General features: G+C 48.4%; 1 protein-coding gene across 1 annotated transcript in view; it reads left to right on the top strand.

The window, feature by feature from the left end:
• The window catches only part of CACNA1G (calcium voltage-gated channel subunit alpha1 G), a 147,779-nt gene that overhangs the window by 87,212 nt on the left and 39,307 nt on the right, over nt 1-21,260 (top strand). Inside the window, exons 15-23 of the mRNA XM_074159993.1 lie at nt 2,428-2,496; nt 3,397-3,423; nt 5,266-5,359; nt 5,953-6,137; nt 6,288-6,734; nt 12,331-12,431; nt 13,123-13,246; nt 16,168-16,236; nt 17,112-17,296. Coding sequence (XP_074016094.1) covers nt 2,428-2,496; nt 3,397-3,423; nt 5,266-5,359; nt 5,953-6,137; nt 6,288-6,734; nt 12,331-12,431; nt 13,123-13,246; nt 16,168-16,236; nt 17,112-17,296 — 1,301 coding nt within the window. The remainder of the gene's footprint in view (nt 1-2,427; nt 2,497-3,396; nt 3,424-5,265; nt 5,360-5,952; nt 6,138-6,287; nt 6,735-12,330; nt 12,432-13,122; nt 13,247-16,167; nt 16,237-17,111; nt 17,297-21,260) is intronic.

Below are 21,260 nucleotides of genomic sequence, written 5' to 3'. Positions count from 1 at the left end.
CAGCCTCCAAAGATCAAACCCTTTCTGGCTAGCTCTGCCCACCTGCAGGAATTCCAATGAACTCACACCAGATTTCTGTAATTTGTGACCCTAATTATGGTGCTATTTTATATCTCAGGCTTTGATGATGGCAATTTAACAATAATCTTCTTTCCACGTCCTTGTTATTCTGATTTCTCCATGCTCCTCCAGTAAATTGCAATGGGATCAAGAGATCCCTCGGCTGAACCCAAGTTTTCTGCAGCAGACAGGGAGCAAATGTCTGCTGGAGGTCAGGAGCCAGGTCTGGCCCTGCTGGTTTATGTTTATTCAGCTTTGCAAACAGATCTTGTCCTGGTTTTTGCTAGCCAGCACACAAAGGATCCTCTCCTAAGCAGAATTAATAGAGAGATCATCTCTCGCTGTAACCAAACCCCCGCGTCCCCCTCCTGTGATTGCACTTGACCCTTCTTCTGAGTTGGGTTGGGTGGTTTTTTTTTTTTTTTTTCCGTTCTCCTTCAGATTTCTGGGTTGAAACACAATCCCAGGACTGCTGCCTTTATCTCCCTGGTCCTTGAGTGCCTTTCCTCAATCTGCAAGCACCTCGTTAATTTTAGTGCATGGCTTTGCAGCCCCAGTTGCTAGGCAGCAGATGTATATAAGCAGTTGAGAAACAAAAAGGACCTGTTCCAAACTTTAAATACGGAGCAATATATTTTGCAGGGTTGAGGGGTTGGATTTTTTTTTCCGCTCCTTTCTTTTTATTTGGTAACCTGCTTCTCTCTTGCAAGAGGCATATGCAGGACTTTATGCAACGTGGTTATTTTTGACTGCACGTTCTCTGATTTAACTGGAGCCTGGTGGTGGTGCGGGGAAGGTGAGCAGGGGACTCCGTTTGAACGAGCTGCTAATTTGAAATTGCTGCCTGACCTCGCGGATCCCTGCCCTGGGGACTTCTCTCTGAAGCAAGCAGTGACTCCTCTTATCAAGCATAAAGCTCCTCTCCCGAGGGAATTCCTGATAATATTATCTCCAAAGCGTATTCTTCCATTGGTAATCCTCCTGGTTTTGTGGCTCCTTGTCCCCAGCCATCCTTGCTTGTGGGTTTGTTCCACACCCTCCTTTGTGTCCCTCTCCATACCCGGTACCCCAGGACCCTCCTACGGCACCTCCATCCTTTCCTCTGCAGGAAGAGGATGAGGAGCTTTCCTCTACTCTTTGGATGTAGCATCCTCAGAGAAGTATGAACTTTGACTTCTGTGCTTCAGCCAGAGGGAACGGTCCATTCTCCCACAGTAGGGATTTTGGATGGTGTTACTCTTGCATCCCTTACCTTTTGCATTCCTATTGGTTTCAGTGGGATTTTCCTTGTGAAGGAGAAGCGTTTCCATGTTTTTCTCTTGCGATGACTTTTCCATGTCTCTCTCTGTTTACAACCAAAGACTTTAAGTGTCCATTACATCACTAGCAAGACATTGTTGACCCATCCAGATCCCAAAGCTGATCAGTCATTCTTAAACTCTTCATCCTAGCCTGGAGTGGGATGAGTTTTGCATCCCATGTAGCAACTGGAGGAAAGCTCAGTTGCCCTGTTGGCAAGAAACTAAGCTGGTGGGACAACCTGTGCCCTCCTGCCACGGGTTGTAACCTCCCACAGCCCCACAGGACAGGACAGAGCATGGCCAGGCTGCCAAAATGTGCCAAGAAGCGTTGGAAAAGCCACCCCTGAGGAAGGGGAAACACAGCAGTCAGAACTAAGAGGTCGAAAATGATGTGTGCATGCCAAATGGGTAGGGACTGGTGCTGTGAAGAGATGCTAGGGCTGCTGGTGTGGCAAAACCCCCTCAGGATGGGGCTGTGTCCCACTGCCCACAGAGCCCTCCTGCCTTTGGGCACCCCTCTGGTTTAAACTGGTGTCTCCACTGATGGGGGCAAGGAGGGATCTGAACTCATGGCAGGTTCTGGTGGCTTTCCTTAAATTCGATGTTTCACCTGGCTGTAAGAGGACTGATATTGTGTTAATCAAACATTCATTAAAAGCTTCCATTGCTGCTTAATGAAGGCGTAATAAATAAAGATCCTATTATGCAGCTGCAAAAAAAAATAAAAATCATGTTTTCAATAATTAGCTGGTGTTTCATTAGCACAATTATCACTTAGGAGATGAAGCAAGCTCTGTTTGAAACACTTAATTTAAAGGTAAGGCTGGTCCCTTCGAAGGGCTTGGCTCCATCTGAGATCTTCCACCCCCTCCCTGTGCCGAGCGGAGTCGGTGCCCCAGCCTGGCTCTCCTTGGTGGCCACACGCTCCCCTTCTCCCCTCCCCTCTCCTTCCCTGCCTTTTCTCCTGTCTTTTTTTGATTCCACATTCAGTCCTGCTGTTGAAACTGTGAAAATTGAACCCCTCCTTCCCCTTCCTCCCCCCTCCTTCCCCCCGTTTCTCCTTCAGGAGATCTCCAAGCGAGAAGACGCGAGTGGGCAGTTAAGCTGTATTCAGCTGCCTGTCGACTCGTCGGGGGTACGTACACAGCACGTCCCACCGCCCGCCGTGGTTGTCTCTCTCGTGGTGCCTGGTCACACACCGTGGTGCTGTTCTCATTGTAGTAGCTGTCATTCTTTTGGGGGTTGTTTGGATGTTTTGGGGTTTGTTTCTTTTTTTTTTCCTTTCTTTTCTGTCGTCCTCATTGTCGAGTCAGCCTTGATTTTAAGTCCCTTCCTTCTCTGGGGCAGCCCAGGTAAATTAAGGTGGGTGCTTCGGGGCGGCTGATGTGGCTCCAGCCCTGGCTCTCGCTGATGCCTGCTCTGGGGAAGGCTCCCTGTGGGGCTGTTACAGCCCTTCCACGTTGCAGTCACATCCTGGGGACCTCCCTGGGGATGCAGATGGTGATGGTGACTGCTGGGGGCACGTCTGCCACATGCTCCCTCCATCACGCAGGCGGAGGAGGGTACCTGGGAGCTAAGGGACCTGGAATCAAGCCTGTTTGTGGACACATGTTGGGGGAGCCCTGTGCTCAGCAGGACAGGATAGGATGGTGGCAGCTGTGCCATGGCGTGTCCCAGAAAGGCTGGCTGGGATGCTGGGACCGCCGGTGAGATGTCACGTTACTGCACGGGTCAGGATGTGAAATAGTCCCACTCAGGTCTGAGGATGCTGTGGATCTCTGAAGTGCAGCACGCTCCAAACCTTACTCTTCTGCCAACCTCGTCTTTCTCTTCACCATTCCTTTCCCTTTCTGTCCTTTCTGAGAAGTCTGGCTTTTCCTTCAGCACAAAAGTCCTTTCCCATTGTATCCCAGTGTGTCGGTCCCCTTCAGCACAGGCTGGTTTAGCCATTGCACAGTCTGGTCCTTCTTGACATACCCTCGTTTCCCAAAAGGATTTTAACTCCCTGTTCTCTCATAACCCCTTTTCTATCCAGAAAGGCAAACTGGGAGTGCAAGAACAGGTAATGGGCAGCCGCCCTGGCTGCGAGATGCTTGCCTGCACCGCACTGAGTCTGGCACGTGGTGTTTCAGAGGGGATGCTTCCTGCCCTCCAGATGTGGGGTTTGGTGCTGGGGAGGGGGGTGGGAAGCCCCACGTAGCTCTGCTTTTCCATCTCGGCACACATCTCATTGTGCACCCTAAAACTTTCCTTTGGGTTGTTAAACAGCACTCCAGGAATACAAATCACACAAAATTTTTCCCGTTATTTATTCCTTTTTAATAACCCATTAGGGAGAATGAGTAATTCCTGGCAGGCCCACCAACGGGCTGAGCCCGGAGCCTCCGTGGGGACCCTACCTGGAGCCAGCTGGAGTCTCTGTTGATACAGAGACATGGCATTGACTCAGTGAAGTTCAGGTCAGCCTGACTTTACTGCTGCCCCTTGCAAGGTGCATCCCTGACCTTCTCAGTTTGCATCCTACAGGATGAGCTTCCCTGAATAGCACAGAAGTCCTGGATCCTCAGGAGGGAAAGTTTTGAGCCAATGCTTCACATCACATGCTCTATTGCTTTAAAAATGTGTCTGAGAGCGTACAGTCTGCCTGGAAGAAAAGCCCTTAACTGTTTAGTGACCCTATGGGGGGAGTATTAGGTCTCATCCCTCTGGGGTTTTGCTTAACAAAGAGGCGCAGGGCACTGGGCCATGTGTCAGATGCCATCTCTTCCTCCCATCCCATGTTGGGGCCCCTCTGGGTTTTTACAAACAACAGGTACCCGAGCACCAAACCTCCGCAGTACTGGCCAGGGCTCCCGGGGATGCAGCTTAGCCTTGGTGGGGGTTTTCTGGGGCTCCTGGTCTCTCCCAGCTGAAGTGAGGATCTGCTTGGCTTCTTTCATCCCAGCATCCTCCCTCCCTTCCCACCTCTCCTCCCTCCCGATGTACATTGTGACGGGGCTTGGTGTCCTTTGCCAGAGCAGTGGTTTCAGCTGTGAATCCTCCCCTTTTGGATGGGCATCATTCTGGCAAGCACCACTGCCCGTCGGGTGTATCCCGACTATACCACACCCTAAGCGCCTTTCTGCAGTGCCAATGGACAGAATCAGTGGGGTGCACAGGGACGTCCCCAATCGGCTCCGTGCCGCAAGACCGAGCTAGAACCCGGGCACCACGCTGCGAGCAATGGTAAACCTCTTCTCTCTCCTTCTGAGGATGGGCCCATGTCAAAGCGGGCAGCTCTCGCTCAATCCCTGGTGTTCTAAATGATACAATGGAATTTAAATCCCCGAAACTACTTCTGTTGTGTGTTGCAGCTGGGAGGGGAACAGCCACCCAGGGCAGTCGCTGTCAGGTTCTGCCATCTGGATACTCTTCTGCGCTGGTGGGTCATCCATCAACATGTGCCCATTAGCTGTGTTGGAAAGTCAGGGTCCCTCTTGCCCCTTCTGAACCCAGGATTGAAGCATCATTAGAAAGAACCACACACAGAGAGTTTTAAGTTTAAGAGAGATTAGTAGGTCCAATTTTTGTCCCAAAATTGCTCATCAGATATCAGTCCTTCCTTAATATCTGCCCAGTATGCAATTCCAGCAGCAAAAATTAAGCAATGGTTTGGTTTTTTTCCTGATCCCTTTCTGGGACTGCGTTTGGAGCCAGAAGCAGTCTGTCTTCCTGGTAGGAGGTTAATTAGTCTGTGGTATAAATATGTGCATGCGTCATTTTGTGAAAGGTGATGTTGCATCGTGGTACGAAATTCAGTGGATCCGTAGGTGTGGTGTTGGAGATGGGAATCCGTTTTTTCAGAGGGGTGTCCGTGCACCATGACCCATAGCCCTTCTTGTTGAAGCCTTCTGTTTTGCTCCAGGGTGATGCTTCCAAGTCCGATTCTGAAGGGGATCTCTTCCCCCGCAGCCTGGAAGAGGAGGGAGGACTTAAGAAAAACTTGTCGAATCCAGCCTGTGAGTAACAATGCCGGGGGGACAAGCCCTTCTGCAGAAACCTCGCTTTGCTGTGAAAACAATGTGTCCCGAAGGAAAAAGCCCTCCTAGAGAGAGAATGATGTAGTCCAAGCTGTGGCATGCTTGACGTTGCAGCAAGCTTGCGGCATGGGGTGGGATCCTCGGATGCAGACAGAGATGATGGTATTTGGGCCATAATCTCCCCCCCAAGCCAGGTCTGGGATTTTGGGGTGTCTCTGCAGGGGCACAAGTGGAGGAGCCACAGGGAAGGAGGGTGGAGGGAGCCCAGTATGGACAAGGAGGTTCCCAGGGCTGGAGCTGGTTGGTGTTGGTTGGAAGGTTGAGGGCAGCTGATGACAGTCTCCATCTGCTCTCCTCTCCCATTGGCACCTGATCCCATTCCTGATTTACATCTCCCTGCTCCCCTGCCAGGCTGAAAGATGAGCTCTTAGCTCTCCAGAAGGGCTTGTTGGCCCCCATCCTCCTGATGGTTGGAGGAGAGCCGTCCCTGAGCAGCTGCTTTGCCTGCCTGGGAGCAGGTTGTAGATGTGCCCCTCGAGGTGTGACACCAAAACCTCACTTTTCCCTTCCAGTGATGGCCCTGAGCGACCACCCGGAGCTGAAGAAGAGCCTTACCCCGCCGCTCATCATACACACCGCTGCCACACCGATGCCCATGCCCAAGAGCGCCATGTTTGGAGATGCAGCACAGGGCTATGAGTCCCGCCGGGCCAGTGGCGTCTCCATGGACCCTGCTGCCTACGAGCTCAAGTCCCCGGTACTCACATCACCTCCTCCCGCGGATGCTCAGAGAGTGTCCATTGGGCTTACAGGACTGTCTGTCCATCCATCCGCCCCAGCTGGTGCAGCAGCAGCCCAGCGTGGGGCTGGTGGCACGGGGCTGATGCTCTCCCTGTCCTTCCCACAGCCCAGCACCCGCAGCTCCCCACACAGCCCCTGGAGTGCCGGCAGCAGCTGGAACAGCCGCCGATCGAGCTGGAACAGCATCGGCCGGGCCCCCAGCCTCAAGCGTCGGGGGCAGAGCAGTGAGCGCAGGTCCCTCCTCTCCGGAGAGGGGAAGGAGAGCTCGGAGGAAGGGGAGAGCTCAGATGAGGAGCACTCCAGCCGGGCCGGCAGCTTCAACGGCTCTTTGCCTCATCGCATGGAGTCGCTGGAAACAAAAGGCTCCTTTGACCTCCAGGATACTCTGCAGGTGCCTTCCCTGTACCGAACCAGCAGCATGCACAGCAGCCGGACTTCCACCTCCGAGCACCAGGACTGCAACGGGAAGACCTCTCCAGGTCTGCTTCTGCACCAGCTCCACCTGGATGACCCCCGACAGGACTGTGATGACTGCGATGATGAAGGCAACATGGTAAGGAAATGCTAAGCACTCATTTGGGGCTTTTTCCCTTGTCAAAGCGATGCTTGTGCCTGTTCCAGGAGAGCACGAGTGGGTGAGAAGCAATGGCCTATTGCAGGGACTAGTGTCACTATCACCACCAGACCAGACTGAGAATCACCCAGAAGAGCACCAGAAGGTCCCTGGGCTGTGGAAGCCACCAGAAATGGGGTTGGCATCATATTAAGTATTTCAGAGAAGTTCATGCTAGAGAGATCAGGGCAAAACTCCTCAGGTTCCATTAAAAGGTGCAGAACAAAGGCTGTATCTTGGAAATATAAGCTTTTCTGGTTTTATTTTCTTTTCTTTAAAAAAAACGACAAACAGGTAACTTTCTCTGCTCTCCAACCATTATTAAGATTTTTGCCCCTACATACAGCAGCAGACAATTTCTGTTGACGTCAACAGGCAAGGAAAGGGCAGGGTTTGGGCCCCCATTCCCATGACAGCATTAGTCCTGTAGAGCAGTGGTAATTTCAAAGGCTTTGCATTAATTTCCATATGAAGAGGCATTAGTCCAATAAGCATCTCTCTTTCACTGGCCTGAAAAGCACCACGTAGAAAATATTAGCTAAAAGGGCTGCAAGTTCAGGGAAAGGATGAGGGTCCCTGGCTCTTTTTCCACGTGGATGTTTCGTATCTTAAGGGAATAAAAGGAATTTGGTTGCTTTTCAAGATTTTTTTTCACGGCTGGCAGAAAGCTTGAGCTGGTGGCAGGACACTGTGGGGACTGTCCCATCGGGATGTTCCCAGGACAATTTGCGGGGGGGGCGGGTTGGGGTGTTTTCTGTTCAGGTTACATCTTTGTTTCACTTTACCTTGGTCTCAGGCTTAAAAATCTGATGGTCTGATGTGTCATCCCCAGGGGGTAACTCTCTTTCTGTTGGTGAAGTGGATGGGTTTTGGGTAGAGCCACGTGATGGTAACCAGATCAGCACTGGGAACACGAAAGCTGCAGCTTGTGGACGTGATTTTACTGTATTTCACTGAGTTTGTTGAGTGAAAGTGGAATTTGGAGTATGTGAAGGGATGCGAGAGGCAGCGGTGACTCCAGAGAAGGAAGAGAAGGAGAAAGAGAGTTAGTGCTGGCAGAATGGAGCCACTCAGCTGTGAATCGCCTTTAAAAAAAGCCATTATCCCATTACATCTCCAGCATGGATCCTCAGCCTGGGATTTTTACTGAATGTCTTAACCTGTTTTTTAACCTCCATAAAATAAATTGAATTTTTAAGAAAAGGAGCAGTAATTATTTTTGGGAAAAACACTATTAAAAGTGATCAAGCAACCATGCTCTTTATTGCTAGCTAGGGATTTTTTTTCTGTACTTCAACATCTGCTGCTTTTTCCAGCTCACCTGGTCCAAGCATCTCGCAGGTCCCTTCCTCTCCCCCCACAAGATCAGAAGCCAGTGGTTCCTCTTGCGCTGGACATCATGTGATGGGACGCGTCCCTCCTCTCCCATCCCACCCAGCCCTCATAGCCCCAGCCAGCTCTGACAATAGGCTGTTGAATAAGATGCATGTTTTTAATCTTTATTGCAGTGTCTGCTTTTAGCGTAAACCAAAAGTCATCTTCTGTGTGTCGAGGTCTGGCCACATAGGGTTAGACCAAAGGTGCCTCAATCCTCTCCCACGGAGTGGTCAGAAGCAAATGCCTGGGGAAAGAATAGGTTAAATAGGGCAAATAAATTGTGCCCCAGCCTGTGGCAGAGCCACAACTGGGACATCCACAGCTGGCTGGTGCCTTTCCCTGTGCTCCGAAATAAGTCTTCACTGCAAATCACTAGACCAGATGGATTGGAAAATGTTGCTTAGATTAGTGAAATGAGCTCCCAGGTTGCAGAGCTTCCCTTTGTGGTTCCCTCCTGACGTTCGGGGGGATGCTTTGCCCCTAAATTAGCCTTGACAAAGTCAGAAAAAAAGTAATTATTTTTTTTAAATGGAAAAAATAAAATTCAAAACTCCCCCGCCAACAAAAGAAGAAAAGAATTCAACTGTTACTGAGATCAAAGTATTCCTAAATATGCCCTTCTGCAACAAAGCTTCACATCTCTCCTTGCTGGCTGGTTTTGATTGCCTCTGCGCAGAAATGAAAGGAAGTGCAAAGGCTTCGTTTGGATCTCCCAGGCTCCCATTATATTAGTGCCGCTCCACTGCCTTCAATGAGTTTATTCTGAATTTACATCCCTCCGAGGGGCCAGAATCAGGCCCCTGGTAGCTCTTCTCCCCAGAAGTATAAAATCAGGGGACTGAAAACTGTTCTTCATTGCATGAATGCAGACAAGGAGGAACTTCACGGGGAGAGCGATCTGCTGCCTGGTTGGGCTCACGTGGCTGTGACCGAGATCAGGGATGTGCTGCGAGGTCTCTGTTGTTCACATCTGCTAGATTTTGGAGGCTTTTCGACCCAAATTGCTGAGTGCTCAGAGCAGAAAGTGAGGGAAATATTGAATCTGCAACCAAATGTCTCCCCTCCTCTCAAGGGACAAAACCCTCATTGCGATTGCAGCTCCTTTCTCTGTTGCCTATTGCACTTCTGTTCTGTGGTGTGCCGTCCAGCCGCTCCCCAAACCCTCTCAGCCTGCCCCCGCTGCATATTTAAATTAAATAATCAGGTCCCAAGTGTCTCTGTGCAGCTTCCAGCTTGCCTGGAGGTACGTTGCCGCTCATAGAGCGTTTTTCAGCTTTTCCCCCCATCCTTATAATAAATCTTTTATAAATCTAAGCCTCTCCCTTACTCTGAGAAGTGCATCAGTTGTCTTTTAATGCCAACTGCCTTTCATCCTACCCTCAGAACTACATTGATATCTGAAAGTCCTAAAAAAGCAGCTCTTTCTCAGCAGCTCTCCTTGCTGTGGGATTGGAGTGAAGGAAGCACCAGCATCACACCGTGTCCTGGCCCCTGCTCGTGTCCCAGTGGGGTCAGTTTGGGTGGTCGTACCCAGGCAGATTTTGTTTAAGTCACTGGTGACTGAATTAAAGTAGAGTTTTCTTCTCTCCTTCTCCCCCCGCCCCGCATCTTTATTCATCCTGCCCAGGTGTGTTTTATGAACAAATAGATATGATTTAAACCACATAATTGATATATCGCTTTGAACATAATGCAGGCTTAAGCTGCAATCAGCCTGATTGTAAGCAGTTGATGCGTGTCTGGACCTCGTGGAGAAAGCATTTTGATGGGACTTAGGCTGGAAATGCTCGGGTTTTATTTCACAAATATCTTACATTTGGCTCAAATTAACTGAACTGCGCTCTTCCACTGGTGGAAATCTGGAGTAATTCCTTTGACTTTAGGTTTCTGCGGGTGTACTTGGCCCCGTACAGAGCAGCCGGGCTGCAGCCCTGGCTGAGCCGGCCCCGGCCGAGCCCCGGTGCTCACCCTTACTCTAACAGGCTGAATAGAGAGACATGACGGAAGATCACTTTTTGCCTTTGTTATCTGATTTAGCCCATGAACTGCAAGCTGCAACAATTAGCCAAACCCCAAAATATCTTTGGCATTAAAATTGGACAAAAGGAATATAAAGAAGCATTCTGTGCTGCTGACGCATTACCATTCACTACAAATCCCCATGATAAATACCAGAACTGCTTTGAATAATAGATACTTCTGGAAACCTTCCAGCTCACAAAATGAACTGGACCGAGTCACAACTATTACTCCATGTCCAGAGGCTGGGGTAGCAGTCGCTGTTGTCACCGCAATTTTGAGCAGACGCCTGATTTTTATCCATTTATTTACCTTTGTTAAATCTATGGATAATTAAACTAACTAGGCTGCTCGAAGGGATAACACAACCCCAAGGATGCATGCTCTATTAAATCCAGTTTAGAGAGAAGGGAACAGTTCTGACTCCTTGTCTGGAGTTGGAAAAGGGATGTGAAAGCAGCCAAGACGTGGCCAAAACCTACTGGTGTGTCATGGTGTGGTCTGTGTTTGCGTAGAAGGAAAGGGGTAGAAAGATCTAGCTTTTTTTTTGTTGTTATTCAAACTTTTCTTGTTATTTTCACAAGGTGGTTTTCATTTTGTGAAGGGTTCAGGTTGTCACCAAGTGCTTTCATTAAAACGGACACTACACTAGCTATTACCCATCGCTAATGAGACCCCTGGCTGAGTGCGTATAGGAACAGAAAGCACTTCCTCCATTCCACTCAATTACCCTAACAAATCCCATTTTTACAGTCCAGAATACCTCCAATTGCTAACAGTTTGACACAAAATGAATCCCCCCCTTCCTGTTCCTAGGGTGAAATAAATACAAGTGCCTCAGCCCCAGGGTTTGGGCACTCCTGGGGTGTGAGCAGAGATTCTCTCACCTCTGCATCCTCACGGCTCTGAACACCTGCAGAAGAAAGCTTCAAAGAGCTCAGGCAGCCATGTGTGTGCCCACCCGAGCACAGGTGGTAGCAGAGAAATAAGGGTAATGGAAGAGCAAGGATTTGGTTTTATTTGTCTGTAAATGCGAAGCACTGCGGTGACATTGCACACACTGGTGTCTGTGGATTTAGCTTCGGGTGCTTCAATTTGAAAGGGCTGGGAAACCCCCAGCATGGTGGGCAAGATGTTCTTCTGGCTTCTGCTGGTTGTTGGTGCTCAAGATGCCAGCACTGCAATGCCAATTGGATTAAAGATCCTGACCTACCCTTGGAGACCTACAGGCAAGGAGGCAACAAGACTAATCCAGAGGCTGTTGCAGCCAGGATGAGGCTTCCCCTTAGTGTCCACTTTTTCATGTCTTTAGTTGACCTGTTGGCCAAGGCTTTTACAATCTGCCCTCCTGGCCTTAAACGACCTTGCAGACGGTCTGAAACATAAGTATGCCTGGCTGAGGATGCACTGGGGTTTCAAGTAGGAATTAATTTGCGGGAGTCGGATGGCCTGTGTTCATGCAGAAGGTCAGGCTGGCCACGATGTTCCCTTCTGGCTTTATAATCTCCCATCTAATCTACTCATGCTGAATGAGAGGCAGATGCTCGCCATTGTGTTCCTGGACTAAAACTCAGGTCCCTAGATGATTTCTTCAACTTTCCAATGGTGCATAGACATAGGGCTTGGCCCAGCAAGCAGCAGGAATCCCCCCCTCTGCTCCATTTATAACCTCTGACATAAGCATTGTATATTCTTTAAAAAAACCCAAGCACCTAAAAACCAACAGAAATACCCCAAAAATCTTAGAAGATTCAGGCAAGCATCTGAGGAGTATCTGGAGGGATTGAGGCTGATCAGAGACAGGTTATCAGTCCTCTGGGGAAAGGATTTTATTTGCTATGTTTGTTCTCTTGGCTAATTATGTGCCAGATGCGGTTACCGTGCGGAGGAAGAAGGAAGACCAAACCCTGGAAGCTCGCAGGGCTGGCACAGCCCTTGCCTAGCTGCCCGAGCTCCTTCCCCTGCCCAGCGCAGTTGGTTTTTTTTGGGACATTATTTTATTTCAGCTTTAGTGAGCACTTAGAGATATGTGTACAGTGAAAAATTGCCTTGAGACCTTTACTTGGAATTTTTTGGGGCCTATTGTTTTAACAGTTTTCTCTGTGTTTTCCTCCCGGTCTGCTGTACATTTTCCTCCTAGAGCAAAAGGGACCGCATGAAGGCATGGGTACGGGCACGTCTCCCCGCCTGCTGCAAAGAGAGAGACTCCTGGTCCATCTACGTCTTTGCCCCTCACTCGAGGTAAGGCACCTGCCCGTGAGCAGTGGCTGCGTGCTGGGCACGGTTGCCCTCGTTACGATGGCTCCACCATGCTCTCCTGGGTGTTCCTCTGGACACGCACCCACGCTCACTGAGGGTTTCCTGTGTTTGAGCTGGTGGGCCCTGGACAGCATTCGAGTTCATTCATACAAAGATTAGAGAGATTTTCAGAAACAGACTTTGGGAAATGTAATACGGTATTATAAATCCTGGGTCAGTGTACAGCCATCTGTCACAGTAAATAGCTTCTGTCCCTTTGTTCCATGTGCGCTCAACCCTTACGGGCTTGCTGGGAGTATTTCTTCCTTTATTTAAGCTAAACCTGAGCACTACGGACCAGGTAGGGGGTTGGATCCAAATCTGGCCGCATGTCCGAGTTGTGGAAGCAGCTGCTCCACTTCAAGTGACCCTAAGTCCCCTATGAATGTTACCGGGGCTTGAAATTCTGTAGCCCAATTCTGTAACTCGGATCCTTTTATATTCATACCCCGATCTGCCTCCAGCGTGCGACTCTGCCAGGGAGGGGATTGAGAGATTGTAGCTCATCTGCTTTGCAAACGGAGAGCTCGATTTCCCTGCCATGCGTCAAGCTGCTGCGTTTCTCCCCAAACAGTAGAGCATTAATAGCTAGTCCATGTCTCCTCTTTTATTTTTTTTTCTTCTTTCTTGGCAGATTTCGCCTGATGTGCAATAAAATCATCACACACAAGATGTTTGATCATATCGTCTTGGTGATCATTTTCCTGAACTGCATTACCATTGCCATGGAACGACCCAAAATCGAGCCTCACAGTGCTGTGAGTTTCCAAGGTTAACGTTTTCCTGTGCTCCTCTTGGAGCCAGTGCTTGGGGTTTGGACCCTGCTGCTGCACACTTGGTCTCACTTTCTTGCTCTTTTATGAATGGGAAGCTGCCAACACCCCTTGTGTATCCTTTGAATTAGGTATAGCAACTCTCCTGGTCCCTACCTAGCCTCCTTTCAAAGTACAAGAGCAGAGCTCATGGCCTGCACTATATCGAATATCCCATTTCTGCAAGTACGATCAAGGTTTTAACACATGACATAAGCATGACATCTGTCTCGGTTTCCTTCTCTGATAAACCTTCAAACACTTTTCCTCTCTCGACACAATGTTCGTTTCTTCCATCTGTTCTCCACGGGCACGTATGTGTGGTGCGAAGGGAATGGGGGAAACTGTTCATTTCATACTCTTCCCTCCCCTTTGTGTATCAGCTTTGTTGTGACACAAGAAAAACTGAATTGATACATGCACTGTAATGTCATTTCCCCAAACCATTTTGTTTTAAAAGACTACGTAAGGATTTCTCAAACCAGACCCTCACAGCCCCAACATCCATCAATTGGAGGGGCAGAATCACCCTATTGCTCTTTTATTTTATCATAGATTGTGGCTGAGAGATTTGTTGGGCTCTTGCTGATGTAGTGCAAAAGACTGCTCATATCGCAATCGTATAGAATCCTGTTTTGTTGATGTAGGCGTGTCAGGCTGTTCATTTTTGTGGATCTTCAATGTAAGACCTTAAAACTGGAGTCTTGGATGCTCTGTGCCTATTTCAAGCTTTTCCTAGTAGTCCTCCTTACCAAAATAGTTTGCCCAGCAGTCCCTCCCCTAAATCCATTCTTTTTCTTTTGGCTATCATGCAGTCGTGGTGCACCAACTTAGAGCTGCGAGAAGAGAGCAGGACTCCCTGCCAGCCAATCTAGGAGGAGGAAATCACCCTGCTGTTCCCCAAAATGGGGCACCCTGAGAACGTCCCTTGCAATCCTAAATGCTTCTTTGGAGCCCCTTGCTGTGTCCTCTGAGGGTAACCATTCACCAAGGCTGGCTCCAAAGGGAACTGTGCTTGCATAGAGATGAAGGGAATGGGGTGACACAAGTGAGTCTGAGTCCACAGCAAAAATCTATAGCAGGAAAAACCAGTACTTCACATATGAGAGGAGGAGGATGAGCTGTGGTGTCCCCAGGCATTGGAATAGTGCAGAGAGGAAAAGGGAGAGGGACTGGTGTGAGGTTCACCAGCATCAGGTTATAACCAAGGGAACCAAAATGAGCCATTCAGGGTTGGAGCTGAGCCGGACCATGGTCTGGGAACATCAGGGAGGGGAAGGGGGATGCTGAACGGTGGAGCAGGAAGCAGGGGAGCCAGGAGGAGTGCGTGGGCCCTGCCTGCGCTGATGGAGCTCTCATCTGGAAACCAAGAGAGTTAGTTTAGCTTGAGTTGTTTAAAATAATTGTACTTTGCTTCCCCAAGCTGTGGATTTTCTAGCTGCTTCAAGTGAGTTTGCTTTCCCTGTCCCAGTTTCAGCTGGCTTATCGGAACAGGGGATGCTGTTGCTAGCCAACACGCGCTCCCCATCGCAGAGTGCACGACATGGGCTGGGGAGATTATCCTGCAAAATAGCCACACGCTTGCCAGAGAGGAATGTAATATCCTCAGTCTCTCCTCCACGCTATTGCTGTTTTATCTCCAGCTCCACAAGCAGGTCCCTACTCTCTTTCTCCTGCCTACTGCCTACCCCTCCGCAGCAGTCCTTTGTGTGGCAGTCAGCTAACGGCCAGAGATGTTTCCTATCACAGCTCAGGCAATCACAGTGCAGGTCTAGGACCTAATTAATTATGGACCCAGTATGGAAACAAGCTACTCTGTGGTTCCTGAGTCACTTTCAGTAAATCATGATCTGGCAAGCGAGAGAGTTGCCAAGGTGTTTTGTCTTGTTTAAATTGCATCTCATTTTGAGGAAGAGATCTGCATCTCTTACAGGACTGCTCTGTAGGGAGAGGCAGAAATAAATCCAAAATTGTTATTAGCAGAACAGGGGCTGGTTCAACTGTATGCACACATGCATACATGCATACGCATCATCTTTCCTCCAGCCTCCCCCTTCTGCTGTCCATTTCTCAGTACAGGCAATCAGAGATTGTTCGGGGATTAGGGAAAAGTGTAATTTATTTAATGATCATCATTAAAAAGAAAGGTTTCTGCTAACTACAGATAGGGAACGAGTCCATGGTCTCATCTGTAATCACTAGCTGCTATTGCAGAGCGGTGGCAGGGAGGACTGCATGGTCTGGTGGATAGCGCAGGGGACTGAGAGATGAGACTATTGGGCTTCACGCCCAGGACTAGCCTGTGGCTTTGGGCAAGTGCATCAACCTTTTGGGGGCAGGTCTCAGCTGGCATAAACCCCTAGAGCTTTGCTGGCTTCGGTGGAGCTGTGACAACTCATGCCAGCTGCGCGTCGGCGTCCCGTGGGTCCTGCTTGCCTTGCAGCACAGCCACTCTAATATTGACTTAATTTCTAGGAGAATTGGGAGCTCAGTGATATTTGCAGTGTGCGGTGATGTCTGCAGGTGAGGGGCAGGTAGAGATTTGTTGGGCAAGTTCCAAGGGGGGGGAGATATCCCCCTGTTTCTGCTTGGGGGGGATTTGGGGGCAAATGTGGGGATTTGGGGGCAGGTGCCGGCTCTGCCGCTGTCCATGGTGCTGACCCAGCCCCGGGCACTGGCAGTGCTGAACCGTGCAGAGGGTTATTGTCTAAATATTTGGATTTTCCCCTCTCTCTGAGCAAACAGTCCGAGACTTGTTTCAGTACAGAAGCTGGAGAACAGTTAGCAACTGCCCAAATATGCACAGGGAGATGTACAGCTGTGGAGGGCAGGCTATAAAATCTTGTCTCTCATTTTCTTTTTTATAGGAACGGATTTTCCTAACACTCTCCAACTACATCTTTACAGTTATCTTCCTGACTGAGATGACAGTTAAGGTAAATGAAGCTAGAGGATAAGTGTGCCTGTATTATATTAGTGAAATTTTATTATAGTGGACTCACAAACCCCCTAGGTCTACTAGCTACGAGCGAGGTGTATATTTTCCTCTTCTGAATCATATTCAAATACCCATCACATGCCTTATTCTGAGCACGTTTTACATCAGAACAATTTCACTGAAGTTGCTCTTGATTTACACCATTATATGAGCAATGGGATGCTTCAATTCAGCAATCCTTCCCTATTCAGCAAAGCTCTTGAGCACACGCTTAACTTCAGCCATGCGTGTAAGTCCCATTGTCTTCAACAACCAATTGTCCTCAACAACCTAAGCAGCTATATGCTTTCCTGAGCAGGGAGAGACTTAAGCACATTGAAACATTTTGCTGGATTTGAGGCAGGAGGCTCAGAAACCCATTGCTGTAAATCTCTCTTGTGTAATTCTTAATCATCTCACAGAACAATTGCTCTTTCTTTGGAAAGTTTCTCTAGTTTCTTTATTTGCAAAGCTTGTAAATGACTGCTTTGGGTCAGCCACTCTGAACCTTTACTCCAGCAGTCTATAGGAATAAAATATGATCAAACTTTTAACGCCAGAGCCAAACATGTTAGGAATAGTTCTGTGCAGCTACGTTTAGCTGCATTAAAAATATATCAGCTGTAAGGAACACTCTGAGATATATCTGCAGAGGTATTTTTACAATTCTTGCAGCATAACACTTGCTAATTTGTCTAATTAGACATCTATACTGGGAAGCAAATGGACTCACAGACTTGTATCTGTAAATAATGCATTCTCAGCAGGTTGCTAACTGGAAGAAACATATTGGATGTGATAGTCATAATTTGTTGCAACTTGGTGTCCGGGCAGGTGGTGGCACTAGGCTTGTGTTTTGGGGAGAAAGCCTACTTGAAAAGCAGCTGGAACGTGCTGGATGGGGTGCTGGTTCTCATCTCCGTCATCGACATTCTGGTCTCGATGGTGTCAGACAGCGGCACGAAAATCCTGGGGATGCTACGGGTTTTGCGACTGCTGAGGACGCTACGGCCCTTAAGGTGAGCAGAGGATGAGGAGGACCTAAAAGAGCGTGAGTGTGTGTGTGCCAAAGGGGGAGCTGAGCCTCTCCTGTGAGCAGCAGCATTCGTGCATGGGAAGGGACAGCCGAGACAAGGGCACGGCGCCTGTTGCCAGCGTTGTGCCCAGCCTCCTGCTGCTGCGCAGACAATGAGCGTCCGCAGGTCCTGCAGAGCCGCAAGGAGCTCCGGGCGCTCGCTGTGTTTTGGGACCAGCCCCAAGTGCGGTAGTAAACTGATCAATGCCTCTTTTGCTCATTAAAACACACATCCCCTGCTATTTGTGTTCTCATTTGCTCTGTGTAAAGTGCAGCTTAACAGCTTCTTCTCCCCCTTTCCTTCAGGCAGTCAATGGCTTTCGTAACCAAGAAGGAAATTAGTAGCAGGTGGCAGATCATTTTTAAGGAAGCAGAGACTAAACTGTTGCTTAACCTAGAATGCAAAGAAGCTCCCCCCCCCCCCCCCCCCCCTCAGTTGCCCATTAATTTTACAGAGACATTTATTTTGAAAGTTGCCTGGTCAAGATGAAAGCAGTTGTCCTGCTAACTTGGTCCCCCGTCTCTGACAGCAGACAGTATCCCACGCTCCAGGGGCAGGCACCCCTCTGACCAGAACCTGCCCAAGGATCAGCCTCTTCCAAACAGGCATCTGTTTTGTCCCGTACCCCAAGGCATGACGGTTTCTCTCCATGCTAAATGCAGTCCCTCTTTAATACCATTGTTGCTGCTCTTGTTATGCAGCAGCTAATAAACCTTCCTGCTCAAAGCATCTTTGTGTGCCTGTCATATCTTACTGCTGCTTCCTTCATAAAAGGTTTGCTTTAAGTCAGGATTTTCTCTTTCAGGACAGAAAAATAGGACCCTGCTTCTGACAGAATATGTTGTTTTACTATCCCTGTGTGAATAATAAGTCTAAATAACAATGGCCATGCCTATACGTATATCTTTCAAATATTCTCAACAGCTAGGAAAGGTATTCTGTTAAATTGGGCTATGTGTATGTTGTGCCTGGTGAGTTTTAGGATGTGAGCTGCTTTAATCATTTTTATCTGGACAGATAGCACCATCGGTGTGGTTCAGCTCCCTGACCATATGACTAGACTGTCTTCCTATGTGACTCCAATTCAGGCTTTTTTCTCTTCATGTGTCCCCCAGCATCTCCATGTCAACTGTAGTTTCTGGGGGCAGAAACCACCAAATTGCTGGTTCGGTAGAACTGCTCTGCTCTTCTGTTTTGGCTGATTTTTGACACATGTTACGAAAACCTACAAAATAATCTGGATAGCTCTGGGTAAAAGAAGGATTGATTTCCCATCTCTGAACTGTGGAAGGCAAATTTCTCACCTGAGGTGCTGTGGTTAAATCAAATCTAGAGGAAGAGGCTTGGGTTGTGCTGACCCCTGCTACAGTCACCTGTCTAACCTAGTAAAACCCCTGCATGCTTCTTTGTATATCTATAGATTTATTTGACCAAGACCTGGGTCTTTGTTTACTAGAGCTTTTCTCTGCAGTCACCTATGTGCATGAGTAGTCTGCAGTTGTGGGGAATAATCCACTGAGTAACTGAAGGCTGGAGGAAGACCTGCCATCTGAAGCATGTGCAGGATTTAGGCTCTTCCGTTGCTATTCCATTGCTGTTGGCATTTGATATGTTTTCTCAAGAGAGTGTGTGAATGTTTTCAGCCAAGATACTGCTTTCTGCTACAAAGGAAATGTAAAAAGACAGCAACAAGCCCATTCCCTAAATATGTTCACAATCAGTTCTATTCCCCTGTAATTAGATTTGTAGGAAATGAAAAAGCAGCCATCAAACTGGGGGCTTTTCAGTAAGTCATAAATCTCCGCATGTGGAAACCCATCTGCCTCTGCGATGCACATCTGGGCTGCCCTGAGCCCGCCTCTGCCCGCAGCTGCCCGCTCTGCCTTTGCCACGGGCTGCGCCGCGTGGCTCGGGGATCTGCCCGGGATGTTCAGCTGGTTCAACATGGGATGACAGCTGGGACAGGTGACACAGGGTCTTCGCGCTGTGTCTCCAGTCCCCATGTCTGGGTGGGGTCCCCAGCAGAGACCGAGCCAGTTTTTCCTTTCCAGGAAAGCAAAGGGCACAGATCAAAGGAAATGCTCTGTCCCCGCCCCTGGCTCCGTCTGTCCTCCCTTTCCGTAGGCACTTGGGGACAGGGCTGCAGAGAGGATATTGACAGTGAGAAACCAAGCCACGGCTGTGTGTGTCACTCTTAACTCGAGGGCAGGGACAGCCCTCCTCGTCTCTGTGTTGGCTTTTCTTGGTCTGAAGGGGCTCTTCTTGCAAAAGTCCTCCCTCATTCTGTCTCTTATTTTCTCCTGTGAAAAGAGCCCCGTTGCTCTCCGCAGCACACAAAGCCACGCGAGCTTGTGCCTTTTGCACAGGCATTAAAAAAAACCCCTGGCCTGTGTGCCAATCATGGGCTTTTGATTGCATGATTGATTATCAGCCTGCAAATTGAATCCATGAGGATTCAAGCCCAGCTTTATGACCAGAATTCCAAAAATATATTCACAAAGGAGTGACATTTAAAGATGTTTCCATGACCGTCTGATGTTTCAGCCAGTAGAGGGATTGCTTATACAATAACATTCCTTCCTAATGCGTTCAACCTGCTGTTGTTGGGATCAAGTGTTGTAGCTTAAGATACAAGAGAAATCAAAATTGAAAATGTATTCAGAATTAATGTGGATGGACTTCAGCTCTGTTTTACTCTCTACAGAGCCTGGGCTTTGACTTCCAAAGCAGATGGATAAATTATTCACTTTTCATACTATTGCAGCATGAAATAGTCATTTCATAGACTCTCTTCTATCTATCATATTATCACCTTTGCTAATTTTTTTTTTTAATCTCTGGAGGAAGGTCTTCATTAATGTTGATCTGCTGCTTCATCTAAGTGGTACTTCTTCTGAGAGCTCTGATCAGAGTAGCAGGCTTAACATGAGTAAAGGTGATCCAGCTGGGGTGAGGCTGGCAGTGTGTTTGGAGTGTCTCACACCAGGGGTTTTACAGCACTGAGAATGCTGAGACCAGAAGAACCAGGAGGAACTCGAGGGATTAACATTTCTTCACACAGAAAAAAATCAAAAAAAAAAAAAGGTCTCATTTCAGTTTCCCCATTTGTAGTATGCCCAATGCAGGCTAGAATTGTCCTGAGTGCAACCTCGATGGAACTATGGCTCTGGCATGCCCGGAGGGCTCCAGATCAGCTGCATCCTTCAGCAATGAATTGCAGGAGCTGTGGGTCAGATAATACGAGTTCACAAGCCTGAGACCAGCAGGACCTTGGGCAATATTGATGACGTGCAGGGATGCTGTATCTTGATGTATTGGAGCTGACACTAATAATCTGGAAATGCTGAGGATTTCATTGGCACTTCTTAGGGAGTTATCAGACTCTCAGGAGAGTGGCAGGAGTCTATGCACAGACTTGCCTCAATGCTGGATCAGGCCTTAGTTTGAGGCAGCTCCAAGGTCTGAAGGTTTTCATTAGTAAGAACTATTATTTTTCAAAATCTTTTCAAAGTCTTCTCTCCCTGTAGGGCTGGAAACAGCACTGGCATGGAGCTAAACTGGTGGCAGCTTTTACCCTCATGCATTCTCATTTGAGGAATTCCCTGGTTGATCAAAACTCTGAAAGCAGCCAAATGCTGCAGTTTCTCAGCCCTTTTTCTCTCAACACACATGACTTTGTGAAGTCAGACAAGTAACCTCCTATTTTCTCTCTCTGCTGGATACCAAATAGTATCTCACAAGGGAAATCACTTTATTATTTCTAGAATAGGCTTTCTTAATAACTGTTGGAGAAAATTATCAACTATAGACTCTGGAGACTAAATTTCTTCCTTGTTCCCCAAAATTTAAGGTTGCTCCAGTAATTTAGACCACAGGCCTTCAATTTAGAAGACCTGACTTCAGTTCC

Source organism: Numenius arquata, chromosome 17 (assembly GCF_964106895.1).
Source record: "Numenius arquata chromosome 17, bNumArq3.hap1.1, whole genome shotgun sequence".
In the NCBI taxonomy this organism is placed as follows: domain Eukaryota; kingdom Metazoa; phylum Chordata; class Aves; order Charadriiformes; family Scolopacidae; genus Numenius; species Numenius arquata.
This window is presented reverse-complemented; position numbering and strand designations above follow the sequence as displayed.